Source organism: Patella vulgata, chromosome 4, assembly GCF_932274485.2.
Source record: "Patella vulgata chromosome 4, xgPatVulg1.2, whole genome shotgun sequence".
NCBI lineage: Eukaryota > Metazoa > Mollusca > Gastropoda > Patellidae > Patella > Patella vulgata.
The window spans coordinates 4,486,152-4,508,434 of NC_065882.2; the positions used below are offsets into that span (position 1 = coordinate 4,486,152).

A 22,283-nucleotide genomic window follows, 5' to 3' on the forward strand; every position below is an offset into this window, starting at 1 on the left:
CCCTTGGGACAGAGCCACGCCTAATGTTTGTGTGTCTTGTGTTTTGCCTACAGGACGCAATTCTTAACAGATCCTTTTGAAACTTTGCATACCTATTCGAAACGTCATGCTTTTAGAATAAAGACATTGATTGTTTTAAAATAAAAATGGTGTTCTGTTAATGTGAACGAAATGTTAAACTGATAGCAGTCCTACAACCCAGTTTTATATCACAGACCCTCAATGCAAACTGGACCATATCAAACAAAACAGGAATGTGGACGTATATTGCTGCGTTAGCGATGCTCTTGTTTTAAATAATGCAAGTAATTATGTCAACATATCCTTTCCATAAGTATAACACAACTACTCCCGGAGAACGGCGGAAATTACTAAGGTTGAAATTTACCTGTTGCAGGTAATACTGACATTCGGGTTCGTTTTATACTTATGGAAAGGATATGTTAACATAATTACTTGCATTATGTAAAAAGAAAAAAAAAAGAAGCTTTTCCAAGTCAGCGCTCACAAAGAAGTCCCAAGTCATATCAATAAAAAAATATAACCCAGATTTAGACATAAAATATTTATTTGTTTAAATAAATGAGATATCACAGCTAATGATATGGATGTATAATAAATAAAGGTTACAATATAAATGGACGGAACAATACAAATAGACAGGAACAAAATAAACGGGAACAAAATAAACAGGAACAATTATATAACCTATACAATATTACAATCAGGGTCGTAATTTTCTAAAATCTTTAAAAACTTTAAAAAAGTACTGTTAACCCTTTGAAGCCCCTAAAATTTGTTCTTTAAATACACACTTGAGCACGCTATAAATAAGACACTGTAGTGTTAATATTGAAGTTGGTGTCACATGAACAACTTTTAAAAAGTAGTGTTAACCCTTTGAAGCCCCCAAAATTTGTTCTTTAAATACACACTTGAGCACGCTATAAATCAGACACCATAGTGTTAATACTGAAGTTGGTGTCACATGAACATATGGGTTCCTATGATGCAACAATCCGAGCAGAACAGTCGGATATTAAACCCCATTTTATTCCTATGCTGCACAGATGACATGGAGAGAGAGAGAAATGGGGTTTAACGTCCACTCGACACAAACTAGGTCATTTCGGGACTAACATATGGTTTAATTTTTATTTCAATAATTCGCTTGCGCGTAAGGGTCTTTAGCAGTGGGAGGACCCAGAGAAAACCCACGAGGTTGGACAGGCGACCCTACTCCTGGTCACGTGAGATGACATGGAAAAGGGTATCCAGGATATAATGGGTTAATATTAATTCTATCAATTCAAAGACGACTATAAAAGGACTAACAATCTGAACAAAATACAGATTATATTTCGTTTCGTTTTTTATACTTATCATGGTCTACACTACATGAAGATCTAATAAGTTGCACTCGAAGGTCGTGTCAGTGGTCATACGAGCAGCTTTTGACCCTATGATGTCAGACATTGATTAATCAATCAGCGTTGACGTTTCTAGTGGTTTACCCACAGTTCCGTGAATGGCACGCCAAGAAATTGCCGTTACAGACAGTTTCATTGGCTTATCCCTCACTTTACCCAAAACGCCTGTAAGATAACAACTCTTCCAGATCCTAGTGTAGTAAAGACAATTAAAACGAAATTTTGAACTATAAAAAAACGAAATGAAATAGGATTTGTGTTTCAATCAGATTGAAGGACTAATGAAGTTCGATATGTGGCCTAAGGCCCCTGATATGTAAAAAAAAATTAATATGACAATGTTTCTTCACTACAAAATCTACAAAATGGTTATACATGAATTGTTAAAATCATTAAACATATCTAAAATTCCATAACTCTAAAAACATATAGTAACTGTCTACATCGTTATTCTGTATATAGTACTTGATAATCAAGTCTACTGTCAATGAGTATCAAATAAATGTTTTAACGAGATTATTGAGACAAAAGATCTAAAAAAGGTCATAAAAAAAATTATGTCTAAAAGGATATTGATACTAACAAATGGTAGATTGACATTCAAGGCTAATTTAAACTTACATAATTATTGTCTTGTTCTCCAAGTCTTAATTTATATTTAACTAACAGAACTAACCTGAATATAGACTCTAGTATTACATATCTGAACCGGTCGAGTTCCAAAATATATTAACATTTAATTTTAAGCCTGAAGAATTCCAGAATATATTAGATCTAAATTTTAACACAACAAATTCCAAAATATATTAGATTTAAATTTAATCCAGACAAATTCTGGAAATTATTTGAATTCCAGAATGTACTACATTTAAATTTAATCGCAACGATTTCCAGAATTTATTACCTAGATTTAAATATAACACCAACAAATTTCAATTTATATTACATTTAAATTTGAACCCGAAGAATTCGAGAATATATCAGATTAAATGAAATAAATTTTTTAAAGAACACATGCCTAGATATTTAATTATATATGCCCTATCTTTTACGAATTAATGGAATGTTGAACTGTATTGATTTCAAATTTTGTTTGCTAGCTGCACTTGATTGTGTAGGATTATTCACATTTCACACACCAATCCGATCTTTCATCTTCTGGCATTAAGTGGAGGGCAATCTGCAATTATTAGGAAAATCAAATTAGTTATAAATGTGTTCATGGAATAATGAATATTTGGCAAGCTTCTGTAAAGATAGATTCCAGGCAATGAAACATGCGCTCAAGGGATGTTGCACATTTTTCTTTTGTTTCATGAATGGAAATCCTGTGTATAAATTTAAGAGAGAGAGATAGATGGGGTTTAATATCCACTCGACACAACCTAGGTCATTTAGGGACTAACATATGGTTCAATTTTATTTCAATAATTTTCTTGCATCTAGGGGTCTTTAGCAGTGGGGGAAACCGGAGAAAACCCATGAGGTTGCACAGGCGAGTGTATAAATCTAAAGTCGATCAGATAATAACTTGGTGTCTAAAGTACGCACAAGATTTTTCAAAGTCATCAAGAGCAATAACTCTGAAAATCAAAAGACTTCGTCTCATGACATTAAAGACAGTGTATAAATTTAAAACCAATCGGATGATAACTTTTGTTTCTAAAGCATCAAGGGCCACAACTCTGGCAATAATTATCAGAAATCATTGAAAATCATCAGGCTTCTTCGTTTGATGACCTTAACCAATGTTTACAAATTTAAAGTCGATCAGATATTAACTTCATGCCTGTATAGTGTTTAAAATAATTTTCAAAGTTATCAAGGGCTATAACACTGGCAGTAATTATTGGAAATCACTGAAAATCAATAGGCTTCAACATCTGTACTTACAGCTGTAGAGTTTGCTGGTACTGTTACAGTAGGTTCTAGAGTATCGATATTACTACTACAGTTTCTACTACCACTACAATCAACATTAACTTTTACTGGACTTCGCGACTGTAATAAATAATAATAATAAATTATTGCTAAGAACATAATAATGGTGTTCACATTTATTTTACTAGAAGCAAAATAGTTCTACTAATCAAAATAAGTATTTGTGTAGCATATAAAATGAACTAACTGGAAAAGAAATGGGGTTTAACATCCTACTTTTCTGCTCCGACTGGGCTAATGAACATATGAATACACCATGCAGTGTGCTATGAGGGAATTTTTGCCCAGGCTTCAGCGTTAGTCCTACTTAAGGTTTCTTTTACATGCACACAGGAACTTGGTTTTTTTTTCGAACCATCAGAATAACTATACGTTGTCCCTAGCCGGGCCCTTCCTCCTACGCCACGCTGAAAAATCCTGATGAACTTTTTTAGCCAACACCAAGGATCAAACATGGGGCCTCCAGGTTAACTAGCCAACATCTTACTCACCGAGCCACAGCGACTCCCGAACTATTCCGTGGTGTTACAATATACAACTTACTGGGCAAGCAACCGGTGTCTAAAGTGGATTAGGAAATTATAATCTATAACACATACTTATGGAAAAACAGCTACTTAAACATGCATTATGCAAGAGCTAAATCTGCCTATTTCAGGTCTTTCTTTAGGCCTGAAATGTTATCTAAATTATTAATTAGACATTAATTAACTTATCCAGGCTATAATCAACTCTAGATGGCATCGCTAGCCTGCGATCTTTAGTGGATTATGAGCCGATTTACTGCATGATTTAACGATTAAATGGATAATTGAGACTATTCTGTTTATTGTACTGATAGTAATGATGATAGAGACTAGGCGGAAATGTCAATCGCTTAGTTCTCGGTTCATAGTGGATCAATTTGAATGAAATTTTCATCAAATTGCCTTCTACATTATCTAGTTTTTAACTATTATAGTGAGAACTGCCAACTCGTTACCGGATCTCCCATAATGTATCTTTAATTTATTTTGGGGATGTTTCGAAGAGTATTCTCTCAACGTTATCAAGCTAATAACGTTGAGAGAATACTCTTCGAAACATCGCCCAAATAAATAAGTAGCTATTTTTCCATAAGTATGTTTTATAGTTTATTGCTCTATCCAGTTACTAAATGTCTCTAAAAGAATAGGAAATTATGAGTTAAGCAGATTTTACACATAGCTTTGAATGAAAGGCTAATATAGATATTTATTTTTAATATACCTTATTCTCAGCAACTACTGTAGCTCTGGTTTCACCAATATATGTATGTAGGAGTATATCTCTTTTATCTCTACTGTTACTACTCTCACCCTACAAATATATATATATACATGTAATATAAGAGAGAGGGAGTGGCTATGAAGATCTGTTATCCAGGTGTCAGGAATAGTTTCATTTATATTGAACTCTTTAGACTGGTTAGGAGAGAGAGAGAGAGAGTGATGGGGTTTAACGTCCACTCGACACAAGCTAGGTCATTTTGGGACTAACATATGCTTCAATTTTATATCAATAATTTGCTTGCACGTAGGGGTCTTTAGCAGTGGGAGTAAACCAGAGAACCCGGTGAAAACCCACAAGGTTGGACAGGCGACCCTAGTCCTTGTCACGTACAACCGGGGATTCGAAACCACGTCAGTTGACTCAAGTGTGACACAGAATTCAGCCCTGTAACATTTCTGTCAGTCCCGACTGAAGGTGGTGTGAGTAGATTCATGACGTAATTAAACACAAGGAATATGATTCAGCTGTCGTGTATAGTTGAGATATAATCTTACGCAGTTGGTGCATGCATTGTAGTCCGAAATGCACCTTTTTCATTCGATTGCAATTCTGTCAGGACGTTCCCTGACGAAAAATCGCTTGTTAGTGTCTGTATTTTACTTATATTTTATCCTATATGGTGGAAATCAATCAGGCATTAATAATCAAATAGGTATGGACAATATAAGGTCTTAATACTAATTAATCCAATTAACAAGAAAGAGAGAGAAATGGGGTTTAACGTTCACTCGACACAAACTAGGTCATTTTGGGACTAACACATGGTTCAATTTTTTTCAATAAATTGCTTGCGCTTAGGGTTCTTTAGCAGTGGGAGGAAACTGGAGAACCAAGAGAAAACCCACGAGGTTGGACAGGTGATCCTAGCCCTTGTCGCGTACAACTGGGGAAGTGAAACCACACCTGTCGACTCAATGACAGACTTTATGATACTGCACACACGTACTAACCATTCGCGCTCTCCCCCCCCCCCCCCAAAATCAACAAAACCAAACGACTATACTGTAAGTTAACTTAGAAGTTTCACCAAGCATCATATATATCTATAAATGATCAATTTTTTTAACTTTATTCATGTAGGGACTACAATGATATCCGCCAGTCGATTCAATGACAGACCTTATGATACAACGCGCACGGGCTAACCATTCGGCCATCCAACCCCCGCAATTAACAAAGCCTAACGACTAAACTGCGAATGATAATTACTTTAACTTTATTCAGGTAGGAAGTACAAAGATACCTGTCCTTACCTTAGCCATGACAGATTCACAGACATAATCATTGAGACTATCCGATAAAGGTTCTATACCAGTTACTTTAAACTCAACATCATCACATTCTTCAGTATAAACATCTATTTTATACGGACAAGCCTAAAAATAAAACATTTTTTATATAAACAATTATCAACATGTGTTAGACCAGGAAATACTATTATTAAAGGAGCATTATGGGAGATTAGATGGGGACATCTCACTGTGCCCCCTGCTATTGTTCTCATGGGGGGATTAATCAAGCAAGGGGATTATCGAATACAATGGTGTTAAAAGTATAGTCTGTTTTTTTAAACTACTAGGTTTAAACTAATTAACAACTTTATTCACAATAAATTTCATAAAAGTAACAACAAATACATGTATCAAACATAAATCATAACCCTACTAAATGTGATATGGCGTCAGTATATTCAATTGCACTTTTTACTCCATTTAACAGTTTGATTTTTAGATCATTAATAGATTCTTCTACTCTTTTATATTTTCGTCTTTTAGGGGGCAATCGTCCCCCGTTATCCAATTGAACTATTGTATTTTCAGTAAAAGTCTGCTGGTGCTATTGGTTTTCGTATTTTTTACTCTGTACTTATACCCCAAATTAACTAAATTTTGACCTCCTTGAGAATTAGGAATAAACCCTATGCGAACTTGAGCCATTTTAAAAGATATAATGTAATTGGGGGTGACAACTATCCTTATATAATGATCGTGAGTTTCTAATCATATATTTGATTGATTTATGAGTACTGTCTGAATGAAAGGTAGGTGAATAATATTTAAGATACTCGTTAATCGATGACACGTGAACTTAACTTATATATTTTAATCATTAAAATAATTAAATTTTAACTAGGTGAACAGTACTAATAAGGATACAGTCTATAATCCTTTGTTTACTTAAATTTTCACACCACTACCCTATAACACCAGTTGATTGGGGGGCACAGTGAGATTAAACCGATTAGATAAAGCTGGTAGTTCTCACTATCATAGTTAAATAATAGATAATGTAAAGGAAATTTGCTGCAAATTTCAGTCAAATTGATCCACTCTGAACAGAGATATTAGCTTTTGAATTTTAGGCCTAGCCTGGATTATCATTACTGAAGTCAGTAGGATAAAAACATCGTCTCGATTATCCATTTTTTGATTTTAATCATCAATGAGCGTTGAGCAGCAGGTCGGATTCAAATCCAGTAAATATCTCAGGCTAACTATGACATTGTGAGTTGATTATGGTCTGTACAATTAAGTTAATTAATGTCTAATTAATAATTTATATAACATTTCAGGCCTAAAGAAAGACCTGCAATAGACAGATTTAGCTCTTGTATAATATATGTTTAAATGTAAACATCTAATGTACATGAACAGGTATAAACAAACAAACAAAATACGTTTACATGTAAAAACATTTATCTTATATGGAGAGAGAGAGAGAGAGAGAGAGAAATGGAGTTTATGTCCACTCGACACAGACTAGGTCATTTCGGAACTAACATATGGTTTAATTTTATTTAAATAATTCGCTTGCGCATAGGGGTCTTTAGCAGTGGGAGGAAATTTGAGGACCTAGATAAAACCCACGAGGTTGGACAGGCAACCCTACTCCTTGTCACGTACAAGTGGGGAATCAAAACCAAACCACTTGACTCAATGACAGACCTTATGAAGCAACGCGCACGTGTTAATCATTCGGCCACCCTATCCCCCTATATGGCCTTGTGAGAGACTAACCTGATCCAATTCTAGATTTTTATTAAATCCATGACTTGTTAACGTCACCCACAAATCTTCCGCATCTCCGCCATTATCTTCTGCTTCCATTTCATTTAGACGTATAAATCCTTTCTTAGTTATTTCTCCATCTTCTAACTCAACATTTTCTAAAATAAAAATATTTTTGATTAATAGGGTTGGACGATATTGTGAACAAAATATATCACGATAATATTTGAGATAATGTCGTAACATAGCAAGAGAGAAAAATGGAGTTTAACGTCAACTCATACTCCTCGCAGTGTTTCGTTTGATTAGAGCTAATCCCACTAAACATTGCTTTAATGGAAGCAAATTTCTGTTCCAAATTATGACTGGTCAATAGTCCGATTAACAACCAATAGCTAACTGCGTAACAATATCGTTACATTTTAAACAAAGCTCCAAATTAGACCAAACATGTTTATATAACGTTACGTTATGACTCACGATTTTATTATGCCCAATTAACCAGTGCATAGCAGATTATTGCAGAAAAACTAATTGCGTGAGAAACGAGGCTATCAACACGAATACAATGTAAACAATACTGTATGGAGACGAAGAATACTTTCACTGTTTTTAATACCTTAAATCACTGTCCAAAGTTTTAGGGAAGACCCCAGATTAAATGAAGGGCTGTCATGTTGCTGTACTTGGGATAGATTTGATTGAACGGGAAGAATAGACACACTCCCTCAAAAGCTCAAGTGTCAGAAGCCAATCAAGCAATGGCAAGAGAGGGATTTCTCGGACCATTGCTTCAGGAATATGACGTCAACTTGACACAAACTAGACCATGTTGGGACTAATATATGGTTTAATTTTATTTCAATAATTCGCTTGCGCGTAGGGGTCTTTAGGGGTCTTTAGCAGTGGGAGGAAACTGGAGAACCTTGAGAAAACCCACCAGGTTGGACAGGCGACCCTACTCCTTGTTATGTACAACTGGGGAATCGAAACCACGCCAGTTAACTCAATGACAGACCTTATGATACAACACGCGCACGCTAACCATTCGGCTATTCACTCCCACCCCCTTTGCAAATATGTGTTCAATTTAAAGCCAATTAATGTCCATCAAGCATGACAACTTGTCCCCTGACAACTCGTTCCCGGACAATTCGTTCCCTAGGACTATTCGATTCCAGATAATTTGTCCCCAGATAATTAGTCCCCTAGGACTATTCGTCCCCTAAAGATTATTGTTGTTCATGGACAAACTGTCCTAGGTGACGAATAGTCCAGGGACAAATTGTCCGGGGAAAACTGTCCATGGGGATGAATACCCCCTGGGGGCGAATTGTCCTATGGGACTAATAGTCCTGATACGAATTGTCCGGGGAGGAATTGTCCTCAGGGACGAGTTGTCTGGGGACAAATTGTCCTAGAGCCTGACAACTACCATCACAACTACAATAGTAAGCTGCAATTCCAAGATAATTCATCACTCCGTGACATTATCGGGAGAAGTTTCGGAGACAATTTGTTTCAGACTGACAAAATAACAAGCTGATTAAAATACAGATCTATATTTCGTTTCGATTTTTTATACATGCGATGACCTCTACTACATGAAGATCTGACCAGTTGTAGTAGGAGGTCGCATCAGATGTCATACGAGTGGCTGTTGACCCTATGGCGTCAGACATTTGATTAACCAATCAGCATTAATGTTACTAGTGGATTACCCACAGTTCCGTGCAAAACATGCCTAAAGCTTGCCATAACAGACCGCTTCATTGCCTAAGCCATCACATCATTCAGAACACGTCAATGATAACAACTCTTCCAGATCCTAGTGTAGTAAAGACAAGTAACAGAAATTTTGAACTATAAAAACGAAACGAAATATGTTTTAATTCGATTGCATTTAATGGTGACATTTGTTAGATTGTGTTGATGGTCGTTGTGCTATTTTGTTTGAGAAGTTATGAGTGTTTGAAGTTTGAACAAAAAGTAGCTTGGATTGTTTATTATGTTAACAGTATTTGACCGGCAATACTATACACAGGAAAACAATTGGAAAACACCAGAAAACAAAATTTTATACTGAATACCGGAAAACCACTAAATACCGGAAAACACACTAAATACCGGGAAATACTCTAAATAGGTAACCCGGAAACTGGCAACCTAAATAGGTAACCGGGAGCCTGGTCCTCTGTGTGCCTGGGTTAGGGTTAGTTTCTGGTTTATAGTATAGCCCTTCTCCGGGTTACCTATTTAGGATGTTTTCCGGTATTTAGTGTTTTTCCCGTGTTTTCCTGTATTCAGTATAACATGGTGTTTTCCGGTATATAGTATAGCCCATATTTGACAATCGGGGCTAAGTCTTGATTATCTATTTAATCGTTAAAATCTCAAATATAGTATATAATCGACTCAAAATTCGAGCCATCCGATGTTCTAGAAAGTTGATTATGGGCCTTTGTCAGATTTAGCTTTTACATAATGTATCTTTAATCGAATTTTAATTGTTTTACATGATTTAAATTTGTAGCAGATTGACAGAATAATGGATCTGACACAGCAAAAATAGAATTCTTATAAACCAACCTTCAACAACATTCCATTCATCATCTGCTACTTCTTCTCCACTGCTGCGTAAATTAAACATATTAAACTCTTGTCGACTTAATAAACCATTACCATCTAAATCACTCAACTGGAACAACTCTTCGATAGCTTTCCTGATAAAATAGAACAGATGTTCGTTACATCATCTACATTATTTATCCCTCTAATTAATTATTAATAACTCCAATGTTAATTATACCAATTATTAGTGGTCTCACTAATCCTTCATGTGCACCTTGCCTTTGATCATGTTGTTGTATTGCCTTTGATCTTGTTGTTGTTGTCATGCATGGTTTCTGATTTGTTGTTATTGCTTGAATGTCTATATGTAATTGCCCTACACATTTGTTACTGTACTTGCTTGAAAACGTTGAGAGAATATTCTTTGAAACGTCGCCTAAATAAATCAGTAATTGTTTTTCAAAAAGTATGTGTTATAGTTTATCAGTATAACTTATATTTGTGTGAACTTTTGACAAACTATAAACCCAAACGTGCACTAAGGTCGCATGGCAAAAATATACTTGCTGTTCCCAAAACAAAACTAAAACAATTTGGTGATAAAAGTTTCAGTGCTGCTGCACTTCGCCTTTGGAATCAGTTACCAGTAAACATTAAAGAATCTCAAACTTTCACAATATTTAAGTCACAACTAAAAACTCATTTGTTTAAACTCAATTATCCAGATTAGAAACAGATTGTTTTATGTGTGTTTTTAATGGCGAGAGACTCTTTAAATGTTGCGCTTTGAGTATGTGTATATGGATGGATTATTACAAATATACATTATTATTATTATTATTATTATTTATCATCTAAATCACTAACATTTGGGACCTAGAAATTGACAAAAGTGGGTCGCAACGCATATAATACTGTAATATGAATGTATATAAACTGATTTACATTCAATGGTTTCCGTTTTTACTCCAATTTCAAATCAGTTATGTTCCGCGAAATAAGCCAGCAGTCTCAATCGAGTGCAAATTTCTAGCGTCTGGTTATTCCAGTCTACATACGCCGTTCGATTTGGTGCAATGTGTCTAGCCTCGTCCCTCGAGTCTCTTTTTACAACTGGGGCTGAAGCGCATTATGGTACACGATTCGTGTACCAATGGTAAAATGTTTATTTTGTCTTAAATATTGGATATCAAAAGCAAAAGCCCATCTTATTCCGGTAAGATCACAACATCAATGTTGATTTAATTTGAAAAATAAATTGTGTTTTCAATGTTGAAGATTTTGGATGATATTGAGTTAGAGACTTAGCTACTTTAAGATTTAGAGAAACCGGGCCCAGGATCCTAACCAAGAAAGAGAGAAATATATCAAATAAAACCAGAGACAATACTAGACGATCAAGAGCTGTTCCACAATATGTAGTAAGAAGAAAAGAGTGGATGGGTCATACGCCAGATGTGGCGACCGGTTTGTCGAATGCCCATTTTTCACGTATGACACACAACCCATGGTGCTACACAAAATCGATCATTGTCAGCAAATCCTGCAGAACTTCTATGAATGGCATTAAGTAATTGAAAAGTTACAAACTAGGATTTCCATATCGAAAAACAATTATTAGTTTATAGACATGCAAGTAACAATAGTATGTTCGTCTTTATCACAGAGAGAGAGAGAAATGAGGTTTAACGTCCACTCGACACAAACTAGGTCATTTCGGGACTAACATATGGTTTAATTTTATTTCAATAATCGCTTGCGCGTATGAGTCTTTAGCGGTGGGAGGAAACCGGACACAAGTTGTCTCCCTTATGGTGTAGTTCTTCTAACATGGAGAAGGGTTGTTTTTTCCTTTTCACCCACATGTAACTGTGTAACACCCCTGGATCCAAGGATCTAAATATAACATAAAAAAACAACCCCAAAACAGAGAAATATAACAGTGTGCTGATAAGTAAAAAGAAAATTTGTGGATCATAGAACCAAATATGTCATGACAAACTATTTTTAAGACTAAAAATTTACCTGAAAACTTTTGTTATAACGACTTTATCATCTCTGTCTGTTTTAACTAATTTAGCTTCTTGTTTGTTTCTATGGTTACTGACTTTGAGACGACATCCAGTACTAAATGGTATTATCGTATATTTACCAGCCTCCAAATCACCACGCACACCATATTTCTACAATTAAATATATAACGATAAAATGAGAGGGAGAGAGAGGGAGAGAGAGAAATGGGGTTTAACGTCCACTCGACACAAACCAGGTCATTTCGGGACTAACATATGGTTTAATCTTATTTCAATAATTTGCTTGCGTTTGGGGTTTTTAGCAGTGGGAGGAAATCCGAAGGACCCAGAGAAAACCTACAAGGTTAGACAGGTGAAACTACTCCTTGTCACAGAGAATCGAAACCACGCCACTTGACTCTATAACAGCGTAAAATATTTGGTCGAAAATATCTAACATGCTTGTTACAGGCGATCAATCAGGGAAATGGTTCGCTGAGCAGAATCGTCCTCACTGGGCACACTAGCAATTTTAAAAATTGGCGTGATCGGGCAAAAAAATATGGTTGTCTGCCATAGGCATTAGCATATCAACGGTAAAATATGATACTTTAAAGATACATTATGGGAGATTAGATAAAGAGCTGGAAGTTCTCACTATAATAGTTAACGATACATTATGGGAGATTAGATAAAGAGCTGGAAGTTCTCACTATATAATAGTTAAAAACTAGATAATGTAAAGGCAATTAGCTGAAAATTTCAGTCAGATTGATCCACTCTCAACCAAGATTTTAGGGATTGAATTTTCGGCCTAGCCTTGATCATCATTACTCAAGTCAGTACGATAAAAAAAATAGTCTCATTATCCATTTCACGATTAAATCATGAATGAAAGTTAAGCAGCAAATCAGATCCTAATCCAATAATTATCGCAGGCTAACGTTGACATCGAGAGTTGATTATGGTTTGGATAAGTTAATTTAGATAACATTTCAGGCCTAAAGAAAGACTCGCAATAGGCAGATTTAGCTAATACCAAACCTATAAATTTCTTTACTATATCTACTTACTCCCTTGGAATCTCTTTGTTCAGTAAATGTCACGAGTTTTTTATTTTTTAAAATAAAGAGAGCTGTATCAATAGGGAACTCAGGAACTGGCGCTGAAAAAAATAGTAAAACATTTTAAAGAAACTCATTTCAAAGAAAACAAATCGTGTGCTTATATATTAAAGATAAAAATCGTAAATTCTAGTATCTGTCATAATACACTACATTCTCCCAACATTAATATCGAAATACCTGACTCAATGATCTTGATGGGATGTATGGTTATCCAGACGTTAGAAGCTGTAGGCAGATACAGTTGATATTTATGACTGACAATTCCTTCCTCTTGATCCAAGAAAAAACAACCGTTACTACGGATATGTGTCCATTCCTATAATAAACAAATTATAATTATAGATATAATCGGTTTAAGGGGGATCGCAGTGGCTAAGTGGGTAAGATGCTGGCTCGCTAGCCTGGAGGTCGGGTGTCCTATCCCTGCATTGGCAGAGAAAGTTCATCCCGATTTTCTGGCGTGGTTCTCCCTTGTCAGTGATGCAGGACGGACAGCCTGACAAGGACAGCTGTCTAGTCGTTCGGATGGGACAAAAAACTGAGGTCCCGTGTACACATTGGTGTGCATGTAAAAGATCCCTTGAAATTTGGAATTCGATATAAGAGTAGGCCGTAGTGCCGCTGCCCAGTTCGGAGCAGAACAGTAGGATGATAAACTCCATTTTGATTTTCGCAGTCCTAATGTTAGTCATTTTGTAGTCACGGTGACCCAGAACCTCCTATTCTTCAATGTATGGAGGATCTGGGACCGTTGTCAATATTTGACAGCAAGTTCCATTGTCCATGCGTAACCGAGAGTTTGTTTTATTATGTGGTTGATTATCCAGTATCTTTGGCCAAGTCAAGTAAGAAAGAGAGAGAGAGAGAAATGGGGTTTAACGTCCACTCTACACAAACTAGGTCATTTCTGGACTAACACATGGTTTAATTTTATTTCCATAATTCGCTTGCGCGTAGGGGTCTTTAGCAGTGGGAGGAAACCGGAGGACCCCGAGAAAACCCACAAGGTTGGACAGGCGACCCTATTCCTGGTCACATACAACCAGGAAATCGAAACCCCAACAGTTGACTCAATGTCAGACTTTATGATACAGCGCGGACGTGAAGTCAAGTAAGAGTTGCACCCCTTCCCGCAATAAATCCCATAATTCTTGCATTATTATAAGCATGTATGTATCGTGACGACGAATTAGGATTAATTTAAAAAAAACATAGACAATGCAATCAAATGGATTTTCTGAAGTGCCATTCTTAAATTGATTTCATCTTGTTTTAGGACTAGTTACCTCCCTTACACTTTGTTTATGATCTAGTAAATGATCAATGACCTATTATTCTCATATGTTGACAACACATTCTGGATGATAGAGACTAGTCATTTTGTGCTAAGAGAATTGAGATTTATGTTCAGGATGTCAGTTAATTTTGCCGAGATAAATGTAGATTTGGTCTGGCTACGATCACATCAGTTAAAATTATAAAATGAACTGAGATAAATCTAGATTTGGTCTGGCTACGATCACATCAGTTAAAATCATAAAACAAACCGAGATAAATCTAGATTTGGTCTAGCTACGATCACATCAGCTAAAATTATAAAATGAACTGAGATAAATCTAAGTTTGGTCTGGCTACGATCACATCAGTTAAAATCATAAAATAAATCATAAGGGAGAGGGGTTTAATATAGGCTATGCCTGTTCCCCAATCCCTATTCAGATACAAATCTGAATAAAATATTGCTTAAAAAAAAAAAAACCAAGATAAATCTAGATTTGGTCTAGCTACGATCACATCAGTTAAAATTATAAAATAAACCGAGATAAATCTAGATTTGGTCTGGCTACAATCACATCAGTTAAAATCATAAAACAAACCAAGATAAATCTAGATTTGGTCTAGCTACAATCACATCAGTTAAAATCATAAAACAAACCAAGATAAATCTAGATTTGGTCTAGCTACAATCACATCAGTTAAAGTCATAAAATGAACTGAGATAAATCTAGATTTGGACTGTCTACGATCACATCAGTTAAAATTATAAAATAAACCGAGATACATCTAGATTTGATCTAACTAACTACGATCACATCAGTTAAAATTATAAAATAAATCTAGATTTGGTCTAGCTACGATCACATCAGTTAAAATTATAAAATAAACCAAGATAAATCTAGATTTGGTCTAGCTACAATCACATCAGTTAAAATCATAAAATAAACCGAGATAAATCTAGATTTGGACTGGCTACGATCACATCAGTTAAAATCATAAAACAAATTACCCGCAGATTCCTTGGTTCGGATAATTTACTTGATCTAGAAGAAACTGCAGGTTTTAAATCTCTCTTTCCTCGAGGCGAAGGTTTTGGATAATCATGTGGACCTTGATCTAAGAAAGAAAAACATAAAGAAAAGAAAATTAATAATTTGAAAAAAGAAGTGAATAATAATCTTTTATGACAAGGGAAACATATCTGACATATCAATCTTAAAATACTTCAAAAAATCACAAAAACAACACAATGCTGCTTTAAACAGACTTGAACTTCCAGATAAAGAACTATAATTTCAAAATATATACTGTTTGGTAAATTATATTATTAATGTAACCATTATCTTAAAGTAAAGAAATTCAATAAATGCTGTTAACTCTTTCACTGCCCAGGCCTTCTAAAAAAAAAATAGACGTAAATTGCCCAGGTTTTTCTTTAATAGAGATTCATGTTCAATCCCCACTGATGTCGACCTTATAAACAAGCCACGTGGGAATGACATCAACAGTACACGATGGTTTATTCACTAGCAGACGATCCATGTTGTCTGTAGAATGAACTACAACACCAGTTGAGCAGCTACGTCATCTACATTTGGTATTTGATATAAGAGTAGGCTGTAGTGCTGCTGTCCAGGCAAAATTTCCTTCATAGCACACTGTATGGCGAAAGCCTGTCTTCATTAGCCCAGTTCGGAGCAGAACAGTAGGACGTTAAATCCTATTTCATTTAATTTAAATTATGTCTAGTTATTAATCCTCCCTATTATTTTGTTAAATTCTTCGTTTGTAATTACTATACTGTTAACTTGAACACATGAATAATTTTCCTGTTCATTAAGAAACTTGATCATTCCACTGTACCTATGTATTTTATAAAAGAGAGAGAGAGAGATGGGATTTAACTTCCATTCGACATAAACTAGGTCATTTCGGGACTAACATATGGTTTAATTTTTTATTTCAATAATTCGCTTGTGCGTTGGTGTCTTTAGTGGGAGGAAAGCAGAAGACCTGTAGAAAACCTACGAGGTTGGACAGACGACCCTACTCTGTGTCACGTACAACCAGGGAATCGAAGCCACACCAGTTGACTCAATGACAGACCTTATGATACAACGCCCACCCCCCACCCCCCTTAGCTAAAAAATGATTTTTTTATGAAAATCAAAAGATAAAAGCCACACATCTAACTATAAAGCAGCAACTCAGCAAGCCTATAATTTCATTTTAACAATAATTGACCATCTCAATATGTTTAACATTAATATCTGTGAGGTTGGGCTGAAACAATTCCAGCACATGAATTTATCTCGCTTAAGCCGTATGTTGTTTTTTTGAACACATGTAATGGGGTTTAACGTCCACCCAACACAAACTAGGTCATACTGGGACTAACATATGGTTCAATTTTATTTCAATAATTTACTTGCGCGTACAGGTCTTTCTTTAGCAGTGGGAGGAAACTGGAGGACCCGGAGAAAAGCAGGGAATCGAAACCACGCCACTTGACTCAATAACAGACCTTAACCATTCGGCAAGCCAACCCCCCCCCCATTTTAAACACAAGTGGATTTACTTCGATGACTTTCACTGCTCACATATTTAACAATCATTTTTTCCAGAAGCAAGGACAACATTTGCAAGGATGAAGATTGGAGGCAAACAAAGAAAGCAATTCTGTAGTGTGCACAACACGGGTGTCTGTTTATCTTCACAGCCAGAATTCCGACAAATAGCAAATAGGCAAAAAACTGTCACAGGAACTTAGTGTATTTGCCGTAAAACGAGGGTAAAACGGTTAACCATACAGAAGAATTGCTTAGTGTTCATTTGATATTCCTGAAATAGAATGCTTTGGTGCAAATACAAACATAAAAGCACAAACGCTTATACTTCAAGCACTGCCCCAAAAAGCTCTTTGGCTTTAATTGCAATACAAATTTCAAAAACAAAAAACTCATGCAATAAATCAACATTTGGTTAGTTAAACAGAACAGGTAACTCCATGCAAACAAAATGTAAAATACGGGAAAACGTTTAAAAACATAAAAGAAAACTGGGAAGAAAGCAAATAAAAGAAAATAAAAAAGAAAAAGTTTAGTACCAATACTGAGAAGAGATTGACGAGACCCAGACAGACTCGCTGAAATAAAACATTACAATATCATTACAAAACATGCACAGATAGATTTAGTCTAGGTCATCAAGACATCAGATAATATGTCTACACTAAATTGATGATTTAATTAATGATTAATAGTCTTGGTCACCAGGACACTAACAAAAATATATATTTTGACTGGATAATCTTGACTGACGTAGCATTTTTCAAACTTTTATTGAGGAAGATTCTAGCATGCCACATAAAGCAGTATTTAATCAAGACTATTAAGGTGTTAAGAATGCATGATATATGTTTCAATGCATATTATCATACAACTTGGCTAGAATATAATCCTAGAGTCGCATTTAGTGATTGAGCACATTAAAAAACGCAACACAATTTATATGGAATACAATCACTGGTTTATACACATATAGCACAACTTTTCGACAAGTATTCTCTTATCGTTATCAAGTACAAATGATAGAATACCTTGGCTAGAATACAGAGAAGACAGTATACCGCCCGCCACAGATATCTGTTCATTAATGATTGGCCGAACAGGTACATGTGGCGCAGCCGGTAGAACGTCTGCACAGTACTCCAGCCAAGTGGCATCGACGGCCAGTCCTTCAGTCGCTCGTATCCTAAGAGTTAATAATTGAACTGGAATATACAGGTTACAATGCTATGGAATACAATTACTGCTCATTACTGAGTGACTTCGACTAGGCTTCTCTAGTCATTATGAAACAGAGAGAGAGAGAGAAATGGGCTTTAACGTCCACTAGACACAAACTAGGTCATTTCGGGACTAACATATGGTTTAATTTGAGTTCAATAATTCGCTTGCGCGTAGGGGTCTTTAGCAGTGGGAGGAAACCGGAGGACCCGGAGAAAACCCACAAGGTTATTATAAAACAATGATCATCACTCAGTGATATACAGGTCATGAGATACAAGTGAATAGAATTACTGTTTATTAATGAGCAATCTAGAAAATCCTAGTTGAAACGTCATTCCGTAATAAACATTAAAATACAGATGTGACGTCATCCTTTAATGTTGGCATACCATTATTTCAAATCATATACGGGCAACTTGCCAATCGTACATTATCTATACTAGATGAAATATTGGACTCGCGTGACGTATTTCATTGAAAAGCACGTGCAGGATAGTGTCTGTATTTTAAGTTGTTTAATGGTCTCGAGCTAAAGACATTGCGTATATATTGAAACAACACTCGACTAACACCTCCTGCAGTATTAATATATTGACTTAATGTCTCGCTCTCGACAATTAAACCATACGTAATATTGTATTCCACAGAATTGTGGCCTGTGTATAAAACTGTAGCTACGATGGTTGTCAAAACAAAAGCATGCAGGTTTTATGTGTTTTATTTTTATGATGTACGGTTAGATCACAATCTGATTAAAACACAGATAATCTGTATTTATCAAAAAAAAATTATATGCAATTATACACCTCTTAGAAAATTGAGCAATAAATGATAAATATTAAAAGTGACACAATTTACACAAATTTTACGAGGTTGATACAGATCATCTGGTCTGTAATTTTAGATTAAGTGAGAAGACTCCATGTCAAAAATATGCAATTTTGGTAGCCCCCCCCCCCTTCACCCCAAATAACCTGTTTGTTATCAATGACATATTGTTAGATACAAAAACAAGCCTATCACGAAACAATCTGACTAAAACACAGATCCTATTTCGTTTCGTTTTTATAGTTCAAAATTTTGTTTTACTTGTCTGTAAGAGTTGTTATCATTGACGTGTTCTGGATGGTGTGAGGGATTAGCCAATGAAACAGTCTGTTACGGCGAGCTTTAGGGGTGTTATGCACGGAACTGTGGGTAATCCACTAGTAACATCAATGCTGATTGGTTAATCAAATGTCTGACGTCATAGGGTCAAAAGCCGTTCGTATGACCTCTGATGCCACCTATCGCTACAACCGGTCAGATCTTCATGTAGTGTAGGCCATCGAAAGTATAAAAAACGACACGAAATATAGATCTGTGTTTTAATCAGATAGATTGTGAAATCTAGCTTAAGGACACATTCCATAATCATCGCAGGTACTCGAAATTAGTTTCACAGCAATTCCAGGAGAATCTGATCAAGATTTAGCGTATCTTGAACCAAATCAGTTTCACGTACAGCAATTTCAGGAGAATATGATCAAGATTAAGCTTATCTTAAAGTTACAATTTCATATTTTCTAAGAAAGTCAAAACATAATTATTTCTATGTCTTTTGCTCAATAGGTTGTCGACTCACTATTATATGATCATAGTTTATCTTTCTCACACTTAAAAATCTTCACACCGGAAATAATAACACAATTACCTCCCAATTACCTCCCTTATATTCCTATTCCCCACCATGGAATAGCTATCTTCAAACGTTTGAATTTGAAGTTAAAAATGATATTTTTGTCAATTTCTCAATTGGCAATAGTGAATTATAGGATTAATAGGATTATTCTTTCACAAGGTAGGACTGTTTATAAATACCGTCTAATTTAGGGCTTTATTTTAATACATTTTAAAAAATATAACTTAAAAATATGAAATTTTAACTTTAAACCAAACCAAACAACTTATTTAAAACACAATAGTGAATGTTAGTGGCAGGTTAAGCAACATAGTTTAATCAACCCATTACCATCAAAATTATTGTGTATTAGATTTGTTATCAATCATATGACTCATGTCAACCAATCACACAAAAGCAAATTAATAATAAAATGTTAGAGCGAACTGATTGATCGAACAGCTTGTTGTGTATTAGATTTGTTTAATCATGTGACCCATTTCAACCAATCACACAAAAACATAAAATATACGTAAATTAGAGCGAACTGATACAATTTGTTGAGTGTTATGTATTAGATATGTTATCAATCATGTGACTTATTTCGACCAATAACACAAAGGCAAATTAATGATAAAATGTTAGAGCGAACAGATTGATCGAACAGATTGTTATGTATTAGATTGATTATTAATCATATGACTCATTTCAACCAATAACACAAAAGCAAATTGTTGTGTATTAGATTTGTTATTAATCATGTGACTCATTTCAACCAATCAAACAAAAGCAAATTGTTGTGTATTAGATTTGTTATTAATCATGTGACTCATTTCAACCAATCAAACAAAAGCAAATTAATGATAAAACATACGTGTATTAGAGCGAACAGATTGTTGTGTATTAGATTTGTTATTCATCATGTGACTCATTTCAACCAATCAAACAAAAGCAAATTAACGATAAAACATACGTATATTAGAGCGAACCGATCTAAGGGATTGTTGAGAAGCTCTACGACTACTTGGTGGTACCGATTCTATTGTCTCATCATCAATTATTTCTTCTTCATCTACAGGTGAGATTAATATGGACTGATTAATTCTACTATACTTATAATTATATATCTACATCATATATTAAAATGTTCATAAGCGCTTCACACATGACTTATCATAACACTGTCCGAAAAGATGAGTTTTCAGTTTATGCTTAAATATAGTTTGGATTTGATCAGATTAAAAAGAAGCCAATCAAAAGATTTTATCCAACGCTTAGAGAGAGAGAGAGAGAGAGAGAGAGAGAGAGAGAGAGAGATAGAGAAAGAGATCTTTCGCTAACTCGGATCTAAGCGGAACTCGGAAGAAATTGGTCAGTCAATTTAGATCCGACTTATGTGAAGTTTACTGTACGATTCTTCCATTTAGTACTGGATGTCGTCTGAAAGTCACTAGTCGAAATTACAGAGTTATTCTTTATTTTCATTTAAATCAAAGAGTTCAAGTTGTGTCGTTCAAAATATTTTTTGAAATACTAGACTATTTTCATTAGAATATAATTCATATATATATTTATTATTTGTATTAGTGAGAGAGAGAGAGAGAAATGGGGTTTAACGTCCATTCGACAGAAACTAGGTCATTTTGGGACTCGGGACTAACATATGGTTTAATTTCAATAATTTGCTTGCAGGTAGGGGTCTTTAGCAGTGGGAGGAAACCGGAGGACCCGGAGAAAACCCATGAGGTTGAACAGGCGACCCTACAACCGGGGATTCAAAACCACGGCAGTTGACTCAATTGTGTACATGGCGATTTGGGTGCTGGCAAATATACGATACTACCATGTAGTACTGGATGTCGTCTGAAAGTCAGTATTCAAAAATAAAAAGTTATTCTTTATTTTGATTTAAATCAAAGAGTTCAAGTGTCGTTCAAAATATTTTTTGAAATACAAGATAATTTTCATTAGAATATATAGAGAATCTTCTACGAGTCTTTTTTGATATCAAAAAATATCAACGCAAGTTGATAATGCAAAAAAAAAAAAACCCCAAAAAACAAAAAAAATCCTGAGACCTTGCCAAGTTTTTTTTTTACTTTATCGATGAGTGTTGATCTTTTTCTTACATGCACAAATAAATAAATATAATTC

At 35.1% G+C, this 22,283-nt stretch overlaps 1 protein-coding gene across 6 annotated transcripts in view; it reads right to left on the reverse strand.

Annotated features, from left to right (window-relative positions):
- Positions 1-557: 557 nt before the first annotated feature.
- LOC126817367 (EF-hand calcium-binding domain-containing protein 7) overlaps positions 558-22,283 on the reverse strand; it is a 34,542-nt gene continuing 12,816 nt past the window's right edge. For 2 of the 6 annotated variants that reach the window (XM_056100642.1, XM_056100640.1), the window contains 11 exons: positions 17,785-17,823; positions 15,688-15,794; positions 13,578-13,716; positions 13,347-13,438; positions 12,287-12,444; positions 10,280-10,413; positions 7,700-7,848; positions 5,936-6,058; positions 4,620-4,709; positions 3,324-3,431; positions 558-2,610 (listed from right to left, as the gene is read on the reverse strand). In XM_056100642.1, the coding sequence (XP_055956617.1) occupies positions 2,551-2,610; positions 3,324-3,431; positions 4,620-4,709; positions 5,936-6,058; positions 7,700-7,848; positions 10,280-10,413; positions 12,287-12,444; positions 13,347-13,438; positions 13,578-13,716; positions 15,688-15,794; positions 17,785-17,823 (1,199 nt within the window). In that variant the 3' untranslated portion in view covers positions 558-2,550. Of the gene's footprint in view, positions 2,611-3,323; positions 3,432-4,619; positions 4,710-5,935; positions 6,059-7,699; positions 7,849-10,279; positions 10,414-12,286; positions 12,445-13,346; positions 13,439-13,577; positions 13,717-15,687; positions 15,795-17,784; positions 17,824-21,102; positions 21,202-22,283 lie in introns of all 6 variants that reach the window. The other 4 variants (XM_056100643.1, XM_056100641.1, XM_056100638.1 and 1 more) reach the window with 3 other exon arrangements.